This window comes from Carettochelys insculpta, chromosome 5 (assembly GCF_033958435.1).
Source record: "Carettochelys insculpta isolate YL-2023 chromosome 5, ASM3395843v1, whole genome shotgun sequence".
NCBI classification, from domain to species: domain Eukaryota; kingdom Metazoa; phylum Chordata; order Testudines; family Carettochelyidae; genus Carettochelys; species Carettochelys insculpta.
In genome coordinates, this window is record NC_134141.1 from 25,360,121 (window position 1) to 25,378,696 (window position 18,576).

Here is an 18,576-nt window from a genome sequence, read left to right on the forward strand (position 1 = left end):
GTTTAAAAAAGCAAATGGGGAATTTTAGGAATCACTAACAAAGGGACAGTGAATAAGACAGAATATCTTATTGATGCTGTATAAATCCATGCTATGCCCACATCTTTAATAGCGTGTGCAGATGGGGTCACCTCATCTCAGAAAAAAATCTTGGCATTGGAAAAAGTTCAGAAGAGGGCAACGAAAATGTTTAGGGGTTTGGAGTGGCTGCCATATGAAGAGAGTTTAAAAAGGCTGGGACTTTTCAAACTATGAGGGGATATGATAGAGGTCTATAAAGTCATGACAGGTGTGGAGAAAGTAAATAAGGAAAAGTTATTTACTTGTTCCCATAACACAAGAACTAGGGATCACCAAATGAACATAACAGGTAGCAGGTTTAAAACAAACAAAAGGAATTATTTCTTCACACAATGCACAGTAAACCTGTGGAACTCCTTGCCAGAGGATGTTATTAAGATCAGCACTTAACAGGGTTCAAAAAAGAGCTGGATAAATTCATGGAGATTAGGTCAACAATAGTATTAGCCAGGATGGTATCCCAAGTCTCTGCCAGAAACTGGGAACGGGTAACAGGAGAGGGATCACCTCATGATTCTTGTTCTGCTCATTCCCTGTGGACAGCTGGCATTGGTCACTGTTGGAAGACAGGACACTGGCTAGATGGACCTTTGGTCTGAGTCAGCACAGCCATTGTTATATTAAATGTTCCTGACTAGATGATAGGGGAAAAAAAGTGTAAGAAAGGTACATTGACTAAGTTGGTTCTGATAACTACTCTACTTGAATAACTGCCCCTTTTCTTGGCATCAAGTTTGGTTCTGCTCAGATCTGGAACTGTAAAAGTAATATGAAGACACTCTGATTGCTTTCCATTGACATCCATATCTAATTTGTTAGGCTAGGAAAAAAAAAAGTCTTTTTGTATTTAAACTAACAATCCTAAAAATGAAATCTGGGACAGAATAGCCAAAAGGAGTCTTCTCGCACATCACTGTATTCTGACTTTGGTAGCAGTTGTGCAGTGCTGTTGCCTTCAGTGCATCCTTTGTACAGATGTGACTGATTGGCCCTGTACTTAGAATGTAGAAAATCATTCTCTTGGTTACAAAAGTGGGAGTGGAATCCAGATCACTCTTTCTTAGATGTTCTGGCTGGATTGGACTAATAAGAGCAAAAAGTAGCAAAACAATATTTGAACAGTGTCCCTGACATTGTGATGCGTAAGTTCCGATAACACTGGGTGAAATCCTGGACCTACTGAAATCCATGTGTTTGTGACAGTTTTGACTTAATTAGAAAGTTCAAGTTTTTTTTTGTTTTGAGGCTTTTCTTTTCCTTTGTTGTTAGGTAAGCACAGTCACATAGTGGGGTTTTTCCAAATTGAAGATATGGCCTTTCAAGAATTTATTTTAATTTTTTTTTGTTTATAAATGTGGAAAATTGTAATGATAGCAATATTTGAACAGTGAAAAATTGTTCATTTTGAAACCCAGGAGAACAGCCACTTTTCCAAGAAATTCAAAATGCTAACCAAAATTATTGTTCTTTTCTTTTGTTGTTTTCCTTTTTTGTCCTCTATCTCAGTCTGTAGTGCACTTCACTTGAAAAACTCAAAAGTCACAAATAAAACAAGACAGGATTGAAGCACATTAGTAGGACAATGTCTTTACACTGCTGCTACTGATGTCACCTGTCATGACCACTGAAATCATTTTTTTAAAAACTAAATATTTAGTCTTTCCCATCAACTATTAGAAGAGATCACATTCATCTTCTGCTGAAAATGTGGAAGATTGCTGAAAAAAGTTACTGTGTACATGTAGACATTTCCTTGAATCATATCCCTGCTTGTTTTTGTGACAGTCTCCATCCTGACATTAAGGTTTGAGCTGGGAACCTGTAACCTGAAAGAATGACTTTCTGTTGCTTGAGCGGAGGAACTGAGATCTCTAGCTGAAAGTTGAAATTGATTTGTATCCTCTGTGTCTTGGGCACAAAGTGGAACACACAATTGTGTGGTGATCAGTTGGTTACAGGTGCACACCTGTAGCAGAGGTCGGTAGGCAGTTCTAGTTGTGTAAAGTTACTAGATCAGGGGTCAGCAACCTGCAGCGTTTTGAGGAATTGCTTGTGGCTCAGAGAGCTGCTGACATTGACTCAAGGTGTGGCTCTGGAGGCTCCTGCCACCGCTTAAACCAAAAACTAAATTCATTTGCGCACCGTTGAATGAACTGAAGTTAGTTTTGTTGTTTAAGAAGTGGCAGCAAGATCCATTCAGCCGTCAGCCACGGCAGGGCAGGAGCCCCAGAAGGGAAAGCCAGCTGGGCAGGGAGCTGCCCCACATGGGTGGAAATCTAAGCCAGCGTGAAAGCTGCAGGGAGGGGCAGCTGAAACTGCCCCTGCCAGAGCTGCACCGAGAAGGAGGTGGTGGCGAGCATCAGGAAGCAGTTGGGGGAGGTAGCGATCACAGCAGAACTGTGCACTGAGGTGAGATAAGCCCAGGGCAAGGAGGACTCAGAGAAGTTAAGCCTGGAGGTGGGAGGAGAGGTTGCAGTTAAGCCTGGGGTTGGCAGAGTGAGGTTGGGGCTCAGAGGGGTTAAGCCAGGGGAACAGGGAGATGGAGGTTGGGGTTCAGAGGAGTTAAGCCTGGGGGCAGCAGGGGTTGGAGCTCAGAGGGGGTAAGCCTAGGAGCTGGGGGCAGGAGGTTGCAGCTCAGAAAGGTTAAGCCTGGTGATGGGGAGCAGTTTTGCAGCATGGAGGGGGGTAAAGCCTGGGGATGGGGGTAGCAACTTTCTAACTGGCACAAATAATTGTTTGTTTACTGTTCTTAAAATAGGAGTGATAAAAAGCACAGTTCTATGTTATTTATTAAGGCCTGTCCCATATTCACATGTATTGCTGCTCTTGAAGGATTGATTTTGTAACTGAATTTGAAAAAATGGCTCTTCTCGTGATTTTGGTTGCAGACCCCTGTACTAGATAAACAGAAATCCTCTGGAGACAGAAATCTTCTGTATTTAACATGGGCACAGGTAGAACATGGGCAGCAATAGTACATTTCCTGGGCAATGAAAGGAAGCATGTATCTCCAGCCAGGCTAAGAAACCAATTCTGAATTCTCAGTGCTTGAAGCCTGCTGATCTTGTCACTCAGATTGTTAATTGTGATCGTGCTTGTAGTGCTCTGATACTTACAACACAAGGAAATTAAGTGACATTACGCACTAAGCTGACCAATACGTCAAGTACCAGCTGTTGAATGGTAGTTTTTGTTTACAATGGGGATCAGTCATAGAGAAGCAAAAGGCTTCATATCTTGTTGCTTAACTGGAGTCATCCCTCCTCCATGCTTCCAAAATAAGCTGATTTTTGTGGGGAATTTTATTCAGAGGAGAGATAGAAATGTAATTTCAATTATTTTAAAATCTTTAGTAGTGGTAGCAGCTTGATTTTTGTTTGTGTGACTTTTTTTCCTCCCCAATCATCCTTTGAAGACAGCATGTGTTCTACCTTCAGCATCATTTAAACAACAGACTTCCTCTTCCAACTATACGGTTGACATCTCTGGACAGCAGTGATGGAACTTTGAATAATTCACATCCCAGTACAGCCGTCAGTCATGTGACTCAAGCCATGGATGTTGATGGTTTAACTGATTCAAGCAAACAAGGCTATACTCAAGAAACCAAACGCCTGAAGCGTGCCCCTACACAGGACTCTCCTGGCTTGGAAATGGAATACAGGTTCATTGATAACATTTTAGCAACTTGCAGAGACACAGAGCAGGTCAGGTTTGCTACTGCATACAGGAAATGGCTAGTTACTTTTCTAGGTTAGCTAAGGAAGTTACAAATTTCAGGGTTCTTCTTTTAGTGCAATATTATCTTATCAAACACAAATGCATGTCATGATTGCTAGTGTTTGCTACCCATATGCTTCTCACCTTTTGTTGTGATCAGTGCTAAAATTCATATGCAGAGTAATCTTTCATTTTATTTATTAAAAAATCTGGCATAACTTTTTATTATGAAAATGTAGGTCTACTTTTAATCCCCTTAAAAATGTGCGGTTTATATTTTTTACTTGTGGCGACGTCATATCATACCATTGTCCTTCTGAAACTTTTTTAATCTTAACATTGCCTATGACCAATGGGGCTTTAAAAGACAGTTTAAAAATTGTTTTGATCCAAATTCAGTATCTGGAAAACAAATAAATGGCTCTGCCATTGTAACGTGAACTAGCTTTCAAATTATTCTTCTCTATCATAATGAATGCTGGTAATGACTCTTAACCAAAGTTGGTGGAGTCATGTTTTTTCAGTAAGAGTTAATACTTCTGAATTGCTGTCTAAGATCAGTGATTCTGTATTCAGTTCCCCTTTTCATTATTTGTAAGGACATATTACAACAATACTGGATTTGTGCTGTTTGTTATAGTCTGTGGTATTTTATTTGCCTCCCACATCTATTGCGCATAGTTGATATCAAAGCGTACTAAACTGACCTTTTGAAGTCAAATACTTACCGGTGGATGCAGGAGAACAAACCATGTTTCTCACAGATAGTGAAGAAGTATGGTTAAAGCTAAATATGCAGCATTTGTCAACAGAATTCTTTTACATCACACTTGTTATTTTTACCTCAATAAGCCAGAGTTAGACACTTCAGATTTCTGAATGTATGACATACACTACAGAGTCCTACAAAGCCCACTGAACTGTATGTTAAAAAGCTATAGAAAAACTAAGAACATATCATTATCTTAGATAATGGGGTAAAAAAGGAATTATGCTGACTGTTCTGAGTACTGTTTAAAAATACATTGGGTCTCTTCCCCTCCATGCTTGTGCATTGCTTCCTCTCACTAAGCAGGGCATCAATTTCATTTTTCTTCTCTGTAAACTGACTTTTTCCCATCCAGTCCCTCAGGTGTGTGTGTGCTGGATGGACAGTTTATATGGTTTCAGGGTAGTTTTCATCCTGACTTTCCTTTTGGTTGCCAGTGCAAGTATGTGTAAATACTTGTACTGGTATTTTCTCAGAGCTTTAATCTGCATGAGGGACTTCTGCACCCATGTAGCTAGATCAGTGGAATCATGCCAGTGTGAAGCCCTCATGTAGAAGCATTGTGCCAGTATAAAATGTGCCTTAAACTAAAGGCAAATTTTTACCCGTTTCAAATAGAGCAGGCCTGCTGAGAAGATCCAGAGCTTCAGGAGCGATCTTTTGCTACAGTCCTTGTGTATGTTGTGTTTTGCACCAAGTGCTTCCCCAATATGATCAGTGTCATGCTGCTCCTCTTGCTGCTTAGAGTACTATAAGCAGCAGAAAGGCACTGTGATCCCAACTACATTTGCATCTCCCATCATTGGAGTGTCTCTTGTGTGTCAAAGGGAGAACAGACCTCTTGTATGGCTTAATCAATGTGGTTGAATTTAACAGTCTTTTGAGAAAAGGTTTAAACAATGGTTGCCAAGGTCTCTAAATTTAAACTCTTCCTGGATTTTTTACTGAGGAGATGGCTGCCTCCTATGACTTGGTGCTTATGCTCAGAGCTGTTCTGTAGCTACAAAGAGTTCATAGAGACACTTAAAATTGCATGTAGTTCTTGATTACTTCTGGGTGCCCAGAAAGTATAAAATCACCTACCACTGTAGTTTTATTACTGATTATATTGTCCATCCTGACTTTACATTTAAAGTAATTAATTTTGTCTTTCAGGTTTATCTTGTCTATTAAACAGATAATCTTTGAAAGGTATTGGAGGAAGGAGGAAGGTGAGGACAGTTTGTGCCTTGTGAAGTAGAAAATTATTTGAGTGTGTTTGGAGGGAGAGTTCCCTCTTTCGGTTGTAAGATTTTGGATTGGTTGGGGAGAGGGACTGTGGGTGGCAGAATATAAGTTGAAATCCATTATAATTGTTTATTGGACTTCAAAATGAAGTTTCAGTTAGCTCCCTGGAGCTATGTAGTAGAAATATTCTGATATTAAATTTGACAGCCCTTCCGTCATCATAAACATCTGGGGTCAAACTGTGTCCTCTGATGTATATGTGAAACTCCTTTTGATATTGCTAGGAATTAACCATATGTGTATGAAGACAAAATTTTGGCCCTTGTAGTCCAAAAATACATTTTTAAAACTTATATACATTTTCATACTTTAAAGGTGCTCAGTAGGTCTCCGAAAGTATAAATCTGATGAAAATATTTCTATGATTAATTTAAAATTTCAAAGAAAACATTTGTTAGTTAATAAAATAACCATTTCTTGCAAGTTTGCATTACCCAAGCCTTGCAGCATTGAAGACTCAACATTAGGGGGAGGAGTGACACTGTAAGTAAAAGTGAAATTGACTTCCATTTTTCCAAGCTGAGAGAAATCTAAAAACTAATCAACAGCATCACCAGGGGAAAGAAAATATATTTTTAAAGATGTGCAAGATTTAAAGTGGTGCTAAGAAAGAAAAGGAAATACTCATTTTAATGTTTGTTTAAGATAGCAGTGCCCAGGCTCATGTAATTCCTTGGAAGTACAACTTCATATTTAGAATTTTTTGATGTCCTGTAACCAGGAACTTCCACCCACAAACAGGACTACTTTTTTAATTAAACTGGTTTATTTACAGTTCCAGTTGGGGAAGAAGGAATACAATAAATAGTTAAATATTTAGAATTCAACCCATTGGTAAATAGCTAACATAAAATTTACTGAGCCCAGCTCCTCAGTATTAAGTAATGCTGTATTTGGCATTTACTGTGCTTAGGTCAGAACATTCTAATTCAATAATTAAATCAGGATTTTGCTGGGTGAGTCATTTGACTTCAGCCATGCAGCACCAAACACTCACTCATTTTTATGATTCTTTTGAAAGGTAATACAGAAATAAATCAGGCTTTATCCAGCACTAAAATGAGTGCTTTTTAAGGTTCAGTATCCATTAACTCTGTCCTTTGCTTTATTGTATGACATTTACATTGGTACAACCCTTTTTCATACACTGACTTAGTCCTACATAGGGCAACCATATCTCCCTGTCCCAAATATGGGACAAGGAAATATGTGGGAGAGGGGCGACTCTTCCCAGCTCCACCAACCCTGGTGAGCCAGGAAGGAGGTGGCACCTGCCAGCCCTCCCTGGGAGCCCTGGGGAAGTGGCAGCCCCTGGGATCCCTGGGGAAGCGGGAGGGACACGGCAGCAACTCACACTCTCGCTGCTTTCCTAAAGGAGGTGACCTACCTGCTCTCCAGCCTGCACATCTGCTGGCAGAAAAGGTCAGTGGCAGGGAGGGCCCAAATACAGAACAATTAGTCCCTTTAAAAAAAAAAAAAAAAAGTAGGACACCTTTTTGGTGTCCCAAATATGGAACAGATGGTCACCTAGTTCAATAGCAAAGTCTTTGTGCTGGAAATAAACTGAATGCTTTGAGGAATGAATGTCATTTGGAACTCCAGAAGTGGTTAATTGTATTTTCAATCAGGTCAAAATGAAAAATCACATTTTTAAAATGACATATGGTACAGTATTTCCTAGCACAGTAGGGTCTCAACATTTGCAAGGGTTCCATGTTGAGAACCCTCATGAATGTTGAATTTTGCAAATACGTGGGGGGGCCTCAAACTGGGGAAGCGGCGGCTGCCGGCACTCCCTGCCTGGGGAAGCGGCGGCTGCTGGTGCTCCCTGCCTAGGGCCCCCTTGGGACATGGCAGTCACCCGGAGCCCTGGGAAACAGCAGCCACCAGTGCGCCATACCCCAGGGAAGTGTCCGCAAGCGGCCGCTCATGAATACTTGAATTCGCAAACCTTAGGTTCACAAATTTTGAGACCCTACTGTATTGCATCAGCAATTGTTTATCTCTCATGCTGTAGTCTGTAAGGCAAAACATATGCTACATTCAAGATGACTGTAGTGATGGCTCACTACAGTTCTTGTCGAAATGTTTAGTCTTAAAAACTTTTATCATTTTAATACGGGAAAATTGAATCATCAGTTCAGTGAGTATAACTAGTGAAAAGAGCATAGTGAAGAAATGATACAGTAAAAGTCCAGATTCTGTTTTCTCAACTGAAATTAGCTTAAGCATTTCAGTGCCTTGTGTTTAAATATTATGAATGAATACTTTTCTACACTACACCATAAAGTAGGTCATTTTTAATGAGTCTTTGAATATTGACAAATTGAGTGTTTGAATATTGACAATATTGTCAATATTGAATATAATATTGACAAAAAGAATGAAGGGGGTCTTGAAGGGGCCTTGTCTACACAGTCAAACCTAGCTATGAAACCCCTTAAGAAGGTATATTTTAAAAATGACCCAAATACAACAACTGCAGAACATCATTATTTTGGGTTACAAGGGTTTCATAATCGACACTCTGGACAAACTTTTTGGTCCTTTATACTGTGTCTGACTTTTTGTTTTGTTTTGTTTTAAATTAATCTTCTGAAGTGTACTTTTCAAATTTTTTTAATAGGTGACCCCTTTCATGCAGTGAGCTTCTAAGTGTGGCCCTCCAGCATTTATAAATTAAAAGTGGGGGTAATTTAATGTATTGAGGGCTATGGGCTCTCAGCCTCACAGAGCTGACAACTCACATTCCCCTGGTAACTACCTTGTGCTCTCCTTTCCCCCAGTTCGGGAGCTTCTGTTTTACAGAGCTCTTGAGATCAATGGAGTGAAAGCCAAATATGGGACAGGGACATATGTGGAGGAGGGGTGACATATAGGCTAGTTTCTCCTCGATTTGATGGTTTTTTCTTGTCAGCTTTGATGTTAAACATAAAGAAAACTTCTATCATTTGAAAATGTTCTTACAATGCAGTTTAGTAATGAAAGAAAGCCATGGTATTCTCTATAGTGTTCTTTTCCTTCTCTTTCCTATTGTACTCAGAGGATGGTTCGTTCTGAACTGCTTGTCCTTTAGCCCAACTAACAAAGAATGTAATGAAGCTATGGGGAGGTGGCCACATGTAAAGATAACTTTGACTACCTCCCAAAAATGCTGTGATAATACCCTTAATTGGAATTCATCAGGCTCATTCACAATCTCAGGCTAAACCCAAATCCTCACATCGGGGTGAAAAGTGAAAGCTTTATCTGCTAGGCCATATAGAAACAAATCTAGAGCAAGTAAAATAAAATCTCAAGTAGCTTTTAAAGCTATATAAATTGCATAGACTCATCAACTATTTCCTCTGACAGAGCATAATATTGCAGTCACATGGAAAAAAGTTGTGCTTCTAAGAAAATTCTTTGTAGTCAGTTTATGCTTTCAAAATGTTAATATGGTCAGTATAAACCTGATACTTCCGTGTGGCTTTTACTTAGTGTGTAACTTTACTTCTCAGGGCATAGATTATTTTCGTGAATTAGGGTATATTTTTACAGTTTGTAGTCAATGTCTTTAAAAAAAAGTAAGTGATAAATGTAAACTGTCAAAATTTGTAGTCTAGGATAGTATTGTAGCTGGCTAAAAATCTGTAGCTAGTTACTTGCTTTATGCCTGTTTTTTCTCACTTGCCCCCAATACTCTCACTTTCTGTACAACAACTATTTTGTAGCTCTGATTTCTCTATGGTGATTTAGTTGCTGGGTACCTCTTATGTAGCTCCCAAGTGTACTCATGGCACTGTCCCATTGATGAAAATGGGAATTAAGTGCATTCAGCACTTCATAGAGCCAGGCTTTACCATACAAAATAGATACATTTTTACTGGTATCTTTTTTCATATTATATATTTTGAATTTTCTAAACCTGCTCTGATTCTGAACACAAGAATCAAACCTGTTTTATGAAGCAAACCATTTTTATTTATCAACTAGACAGCCTATGTGTATGTACGATACAGCTTGACTAAAGAGTAGAGATCTTTAACTAAGAAGTGTTTATTCATGCATTCTTATGTATACTGTCTGGCACCTGCTCCTATGCCTAGTAAATAGATTTTTTTTTTTAAAAAAAAAACACATCTGTATGTTGTGCATATTGAATTTTTTGAGTGGAATAGCATTATGGTGAGGCAAAATAAGTTTTCTTATACTGTTAACAGTTCGCAGGAGACTTGAATAAAGTTGGCACCTCGGTCGTACAGATTGGTTTCTTATACAGACACCTTAGCAATGGATAAATATATTGTATGCATTCACATAGTCTAGTATTGCAAGTGTCATAAGTGATAATATATGAGAAGAAAATATTTCTTACAAGGCAAAATGCATGTACTGTGATCATTCCCATTTATTCAGATTTTGCTTTGTGAGTGGCTGCATTTATTGCAGTGTTCCTATTTTGTAACATTGTGCTTGGGAATGTTGAAATATAGCAGGAAAATGAGAGAGGTAGGAACGGGATCCATGGTACTGAAAATATCTAGGCCAGTACTGTGTACTTGTGTGAACCAGCGAGCACTGTATAATTTTATAAAGCCAACATTTTGATCTCAGTAGTATTCTCTACAGTGCAAAATGTTAACCTAATTAGGGGCGATACAGAGGGAAAAAATAGTGGATGTGGCTGTCATATTGTTAGAAAAATACTTGTATGCATGCAACTTTTGGCCATAAGACTACATTTTGTCAGAAACTTTCATATTTGTTGGATATGCCGCTATCATTGATATAAATGCTCTGCAAATTGTTTGGTGCAGATAAATTAGATTAAAAATAATGCTGATGGCAATTGGAACTATATGGTGACAAAGCAGTGTAAATAGTATGACAATGGGAATATAACAATGCTGATAAGTTGTCAGTATTCCACAAAATAGTAAATTGAAAGAAGTAATTTATCCTGCAGTGCTTATTTTTATTACAAGATAAATTCCTTTAAGAGAATACCACCATATGTCAGTAAAGAGTTTCATTGAACACAATTAGAACAAAAAACAGTTGTGAATAAAAAAAAATCCAAAATATGCACTACAGTAACTAGGAAAATAAGTCTGTTATGCCCAGTATAAATCCCTCTTGTAATGAAGAGCCAAACTTTCCTACATTTGGGTTATTCCTGAATAAGATACTGGAAGTTTGTGAATGGCAGTTCTTCCAAAGGGGCTGTTTTGCTGCCCTGTATTAGAAAGTGGGAGTTCCAGCCCACCATTCCCTTAATCAGTATATCTTCCAAGATACCTGTCAACTTCAGGAAGTGGTGAAGGTAAGGGGCATTCTCAGAGATGCACCTTCTTTTTCCAGTGTTGTCCAGCCCATCTCATTTCCATAAGACTATGAACAGCATAACTTCTGCTGGAGCTATTCTGCTAATGGCACTGCTAACCTTGTATGCCCTAGGAAACTGTTCCAAACTGCAAAGGGCCAAACAGAATAAAATTGACAGCAGACTGGGCTCAGAGGGTTTGGTGGGAGAACCTGGTGGACCCTGGCCAGCCTCCCCCATCTGTTGACCTGGAATCCCAAAGAGCACTTGTGGAGAGCATGTTCTCAATGAGGTGGCCAAAGATTTGTGAGTCCAGGCTGTCTTGCATATTCCCATTTCCTCTTGTGGAGGAAAGGCAGCTAATGTGAGTCGTGGTTGAATAATTCATTAAACTGTCTTTGGGTGCTGTATTTCTTCGTTTTTGGTATTCTCAATGGATGCTTTTTTGAAAAAAAAATCACATTGGACGAAATTTTCAACAGTGCCAATGATTTTGGATGCCTCCATTTCTATGTACTGAGCTTCAGACCTTTTAGGAAGGTCTGGCTTTAAAATGCTGAGCACCTTCTGAAAATATGTATGGAAACTTTCTACTGTTGGCTGCTGAGAAGGGAAACCAAGACTATCTGAAAGAAATTGCAAATGTGTGAGTGGAGTGTTCATGCCTGTAACTTTCAGGCTTATTTTTAAGCTTGAGGTTTATGTAAGGGAATATAATAATTGGATAAAAACAATATTAGGCCAGATCTGCAACTTCACTCATTAATATGAGCTGAAGAATCTAGCCCTTAATCTGCAACTGCAGATAGGACCTTTTCCCGCTTCTGTTTAAAACCAATGGCAAAACTCCCATTGACTTTAAAGGTACAGGGCTGGACCCATACTGGAGTTTAAAGATAAACCGCTATCTGATAGTTTGACAGTAAAATGTTTAGTGCAATGAATTATAAATGGCTCCGCTATCTTAAGTGGATTGTTTTATTCATGTTAGTAAACCAGGCTCTCATGGAAAATAGTATTACCACAATGCGGAATTTGTTTTATCATCCTGAAGTGAAAAAATTAAGGTTGCTAGTTCTTATTGATCTTAAAAGACAACTGGAAAGGGATTGGGGTTTCTGCAAGCTTCCTGTATGCAATAATTATAGAAGTAACTTAGTTTTGTTTCAGTTTTAAATGGTAGAGAAAGGTTTTTGCACAAGTGCCCTGGGATTACCATGAGGAAAAGGGGAATAATATTAAAATTTGATTTAAACAATAATTTATCTAGGATGGTAGTAGCTATTTTAGTTGGGTATCTTGCCATCCTTCTTTTGTAGGGATACTCTGTCACATTCTGCTTCTAGACATATAGCAGTTCACTGTGGACATCAGAGTTAAGAAATGGGGAAAGTGGTGGGAAAGATTTCATAGGGTTTATGCATGTGTGTGAATCTTAGAGTAAGATGCAGTGCAAGTCTTAAACCTAGTTTTAAGACAGTATTATTGAGGGACTGCATAAAGCTTGACATCTGAGTTCAGTGTTAAATGCATGCTGTAGGAGGTTGGATGTATAGAGGGGTCCTGGGTGCTAGACACTATTGATTTGTTGGCTGCTGGGGATTTTAGTTAATGTTGAGCAGCTTTAGTTTTATCACTTGTAAAGTGCACTGTAAATATTTTATTTTATGGTGCAATAATAAACTGTACAGATGTCTTTATACTTGTCATCTCAAGCACTCAATTAGGTAACAGTGGTGATTTTTCTTTTTTAAACGTAGCTACTTCAAGTTTATTTGAAAACTTCTTGAATCGTACTATAGGAATCTAGTAACGGATCATTTCTTCCAATGATATTAGCCCCAACACACCTATGTGTAAGAAGACCTCATTGGATATAAATTTTAAATCCTTTACAAAATAAGATCCTTTATATATTGAGCTTTGTTGTGAAGGAAAGTTGAAATTCTGCACCATGTAAAATGATGTCTGGTTAGAAATAACAGTATCCTTACATTGTTTTCCAGTTATGCACTCTAAATTATACCTTGTTTATCTCAGACTTTTTGTATTGCATGGAAATTATATTTTTACATTATCCTAGTAGTACAAAAATATATCATACCACCCATGGAATTCTAATCATCCTATGCAGATGTCTTCCAAAATTACAGGTACAATTTTTGTGATGGTGGCTAGTGGAATGAATTTTCCACTTATTTATCTGTAGATTTGTTTTTATATGTACTAGTGAGAGACTATACTAAGCACAGCTGTAAGTTATTGTATTTCTGTAGAAAACAGAAAATAATGTAAAATTGTTTTTTGCTAAATGTTGGAAGTTTTTAAATAAACTTTTCATCTCTTAAAAGTCGGTGTTTGATTCCATATTTCACACTGCAGTCCAAATTTATGTTCAGAGTTAAACGTGCCTCCCTAGTCAATAGTAATCTAGGTTTAGATTGTAAATTCCTCATGTAGGAGCCATATTTTCTCATCTCTAAGTAGCGTCAGACTTGTTTAGTTTGTATAAATAATCTGTTTGCACACAAGCAGTTTTCAAATATAGTTTTACATATCTATCCTACACATAGGCCGTGTCTACACTAGCCCCAAACTTCGAAATGGCCATGTAAATGGCCATTTCAAAGTTTACTAATGAAGCGCTGAAATGCATACTTAGCGCTTCATTAGCATGCGGGCGGCCGCGGCACTTCGAAAATGACGCGGCTTGCGGCCCGTCCTGACGGGGCTCCTTTTCGAAAGGACCCCGCCTACTTCGAAGTCCCCTTATTCCCATCTGCTCATAGGCATAAGGGGACTTCGAAGTAGGCGGGGTCCTTTCAAAAAGGAGCCCCATTGGGACGAGCCGCGCAGCGGCAAGCCGTGTCAACTTCAAAGCGCTGTGGCCGCCCACATGCTAATGAAGCGCTGAATATGCATTTCAGCGCTTCATTAGTAAACTTCGAAATGGCCATTTGCGTGGCCATTTCGAAGTTTGGGGCTAGTGTAGACGTAGCCACAGCTTATAAACCATACGTGGGCAACATTCGGCTTGCAACCCAGCAGGAGGCTCAGGCAGACTCCCTGCTGACTGTGCCACCACACGCCAAAGCAGCCTGCTGCGTAGGGCCATGTGCCCTTTACATGCTGCATGCACTGGGGAAGAAGGGGCTTTGTACACTGCCTCCCCCTTCCCCCGTCCCCGGAAACAGGCCAATGGAGGCTAACTGGGCTGTGCTTGAAGTGCAGGCAATGCGCAGCTCCCCCACCCCTGCCAAGGGGCATGAGGCATGCAGAGAGCACGTGGCCCCTGCAGCTGGCCACTTTGAACAGAATGTGGGAGCACAGCCAGTAGGGAGTTTGCCTGAGAGTCCCACTGGGCTGCTGCTCGGGAGCTGCCTAAGGTAAGTGCCTCCCAGCCAGAACCTGCACCTGGCACCCCAGCCCCTCTTACATCCTAACCCCCTGCCCCGGATCAAAACACAAGCCCTCTGTACCCCCAATCCAGGTCACCCTCTCCCAGACAGTGCACACCCTCTTGCATTCCAGTTCCCTACTCCAGATCACAACCTCTCCTTCACCCAAACTGCCTCCCAGATCCCTCAGGCACCCAACTGCCTGCCCTGAGCACCTTCTGCTCCCAGCTGCCACCCACCCCTTAATGTTATAGAAGAGCCCAGCCATTCACCACTTTAAAAATTCTTGAAGTGGAGTGGCCCAAGGTTCAGTTCTGGGGCTGTTTTTTGTTCAACATCTTTATTAACAAGCTGAATGGGGGGAATGGATTGCACTGTCAGCAAATTTGTGGACACTGAATTAGCGGGAGAGGTTGATATGCTGGAGAGTAGGGATAGGGTCCAGGAAGACCTGGATAAATTGGAGGATTGGGACTAGTGGCAAAATAATTCATTTATTTTAAAAGTAGTGAAGTGGTTGTAGTTTAAGGGCTTAGCAAAGTTATGAATTAAAGCTCCCAGGCTCATCTTTGAAGGTGTTGTGCGGTTTTCCTTGGAGAATAAGATTTGAGGGGTCAGATATAAAGCAATCACTTGGCGAAAAATGTTCACCTCCAGGTGAATTTCCTCCACCCAACCCCAAATGTATTTTGTTTGTGGGGAAACAATTTGGCTGTTTTCAAGAAATGTTACTGGGAAGTGGGGAAGGATTATAAAAATCTCCCAATATCTTATTCTGAAAAGCCTCCACCCTTGCTCAGTATGAATGAAAATCTGACAGCTTTCAGAAGACTTCAAGAGGAACAGTTTCTTGGTTCCAGCTCAGTTCCTGCAATCCCCATAAACACAGCCTAGTCATCATAGCAGTGCTTGACTAGAATTAATACAGAAATGAAAATATACTTTCCAAACTCACCCATCTGTAGTGGCACTACCTTAGCACTGAAACTGCAGCATCACTCTATCTGAGAAATCTGAGGGAGGGAGGTGTGTGGTAGAGGTGAGTAATAATTTCCTGTTGGCTAAAAGGTTGGAGGGGAGAGCAAAATTCATAAACAGAATAATTTCTTTTCTGCCTCTTGTAGATCTTGTATCTTTCTCAGTTGGCTTCACATACAGGAAAAGCAGATTGTCTTTGTTTTCTCTCAAATATTAAGAAAACCCTGAGAAGGTATTTGCATTAGTGAAAAAGATACTGCCATGCGGAAAAAAAAAAAAGAAATACAAACTGCTACTTTACTTACAATTCAGCTGTATAGCCTGAATCTACTGGCCCCCTCCCTCCATAGGAGAGAGAATTGAAACTGAACATCACAGTAAAAAAAGTCTTTTCTCAAAATCTGATGCCTCTAGCAACAGGAATGTCAAGCTAAAATGCTTATCTAGAGTAGTTGGATACAGTTGCAGATATTATGGTGCACTGGGACAGCTTGTTGGAGACCAAGGCTGCTGGAGAGGAGAAAAGAAAACTAAGTTTAAAGTTCCCATAACCATGAAGGTTAGAAGAAGCATAATTCCTCCTCAGCCCCAACAATCTCACCTGCCACCTCCTCACAAATACTTCTCCAATGCTCTCCCTGGAGGCCAAAAACCTGAAGTATCCCTGCGCCTGCTCTGGAAACCTCCAGATTGTTCCTGCCAACTTCCCAAATGCAGCTGAGCATTTTCAACTCACAAATTTTAACCACACTGAAAATAACTGACAGCAGCATGAAATAACATGAATTTAAAATCAAGCTAACAATTACTTCTGTACTGATCGTATTGTTTTCTGAGCAAAACACCTTTTACAATTTTACTTTAGTTTATTTGCTTTCCAGAAGGTCAGTGCACTGGTGGGCATAAAGAGAGAGCCTCACTCCTGCACCATCTATCAGGAATGAGTCTTACAGCTGCACCTGCAAGCACCTAGCTAGCCACAGCTGAAACCCCTAGTAGGCCAGATTAGTCCTGGCAGTGGTGCTCAGGCAATCTATTACTTGGCCAGTAGCTGCTCAGTGCTCACATTCACAGTTGTGATGGGTCCTGGACTTGCCTAGTTCCCAGTCTTAGCACTGCCCTGCTCCAGTCTGCTCAGTTTCTGCTTTTTGACCTCAGGCAGGTTTCTACTCAGCACAGCTCAGTCATGCCTCCACTGATCTTATGCATGCTAGCATGGCTACATTGCTATTTATACTTATGCCAGCTCTCTTGCTGAGGTAGCCTGACTGTTTGAGCAGAGGTATCCCACCAGTAGCTCATAGAGTAGATGTAGTCCAAGGCACCATGTAGGAATATGCCAGGCCCTGCAGTGCCAGTGGGTCTGTTGTCCAGCCACACAGTTCCCCCTGTACGCCCACTAAGATGCATAGTAATAGCATCCTCCTGGGCCTCTGGGCCTTCCCAAGCTTAGAGTACCAGTATAGTGGGAAGAGCTAGAGAGAGGTATTGGATACACAGAACTCTGATGCTGTGTGTGTGTATATAGAAATTATCAGGTAACTAAAGTCTAATGTTCTGCCTAGGATGATGGGGGCCTTCCTACAAACAGAACCATCAAACTGCCTACAGATAGTTGTTAGGGCAGCATGGGAAGGCTTGCATTGTCACAGCCCATCCTACACTTAATCTGTGGATAAAGAGAAGAGTATAGTTATGTCTACACTGCATAGTAAACCAGGATCTGTGACATCTATGCCCAGAGACATGGTATTTCCAAGTCTGCCCTTGAATGTTTGCACACCATTTAAAATCCAGGCCTCTCCCAGAGCTCACAACTATGCTGATGCAATACTTCGCTATGCTGGGTTGAGTCAGACCTTCTGCTGGGGGCATATCCCAACACACTGCTAAGGCTCCTTGCTGTATCCACTCAAGGGTGTGGCTCAGAGTGGAGTGTTGGAGAATTTGCCTGTCCATCCTGCAGGATTCTACACGTCTGAGCCTGCCATCACATTCAGCGAAGCCATTTTTGGGTGCATGCATTGCCAGCAACCAGAGTCATCAACATGAAATCCAAACCTGGTGGAAAATCTTCCCTAGTTCATACTCATATTTTGGGAATCAGTCAGAGCACCGACGATTGCTGGTGCATATTTTGGCACTGTTATTTGTCCTATCAAAAGCTCCCTTTGGAGGGTGATCTGGCTGTACCAGCTGGGAGCCTGCCGATGATACTTAGGCCTATTACTATAGCTTCTCATTTTCTGTAGATAGGCAGATGGTTCTGGAGCAGGGTCACAAACAGACTGGTGGGATTACACCAGCAGTGGCTCCAGCACTTTCACATGAAGAAGCTGACTTTCCTGGAGATTTGTGCTCAGCTTGACCCAACCCTCCAGTGCATGGGTGCATACATGATGGAGACTATCCCAGTCCCAAAGTGGGTCACTGTACCCTTCTGGATGCTGTCCATCCCCTACTGCTAAAAGCCCATTGCTAGCCAGTTACTGTGGCAGAGGTTTGTGAGATGATCAAAGGGCACTATACCACATGGAGTCTGTCACATGGGCTCAGTCAACCATATAGACAGATTCATGGACAATCAGGTGGGATGCACTAGAAGGCTGCATGGTGCCAGGGTTTTCTGGAGACTGGGATTTTAACTTAGCAGACAAGCTTGGACATTATTCTTACAAACTGCATTGTTATAAATGGAGTTACTGTGTCCGCACGGTTGTTGTTCCAGGGACCCACTTTCCCCTTTTAGTCAGAACTTATGCAATCATATCCTAATTTCAGAGGGGAAGCCAAAGGAATGTTCAGCTCTAAAATGGTGAGGGAATGTGCATTTGGCAACCTGACATCCCTTTAGCATTGCCTTCAGAGCCATTTAGAGGCAAGTGTTATCAAAGCCACCCATATTGTTGTGCAGAACACAGCAAGCCACGGGGTCTGCGAGGACAAGGAGATTCTTTTTGCCTAGAGTGGACTCTAGACACTACTGGATTGCTGAACCAGTACATGCAACCAGAAAAGGTATCGGGCATTATTGGGGC

At 40.7% G+C, this 18,576-nt stretch overlaps 1 protein-coding gene across 5 annotated transcripts in view; it reads left to right on the forward strand.

Moving 5' to 3' along the window:
- The window catches only part of PTAR1 (protein prenyltransferase alpha subunit repeat containing 1), a 57,712-nt gene extending 44,206 nt beyond the window's left edge, over positions 1-13,506 (forward strand). For 2 of the 5 annotated variants that reach the window (XM_074994781.1, XM_074994783.1), the window contains one exon: positions 3,497-13,506. In XM_074994781.1, the coding sequence (XP_074850882.1) occupies positions 3,497-3,839 (343 nt within the window). In that variant the 3' untranslated portion in view covers positions 3,840-13,506. The remainder of the gene's footprint in view (positions 1-3,496) is intronic. The other 3 variants (XM_074994782.1, XM_074994785.1, XM_074994786.1) reach the window with 3 other exon arrangements.
- The last annotated feature ends 5,070 nt before the right edge of the window (positions 13,507-18,576 follow it).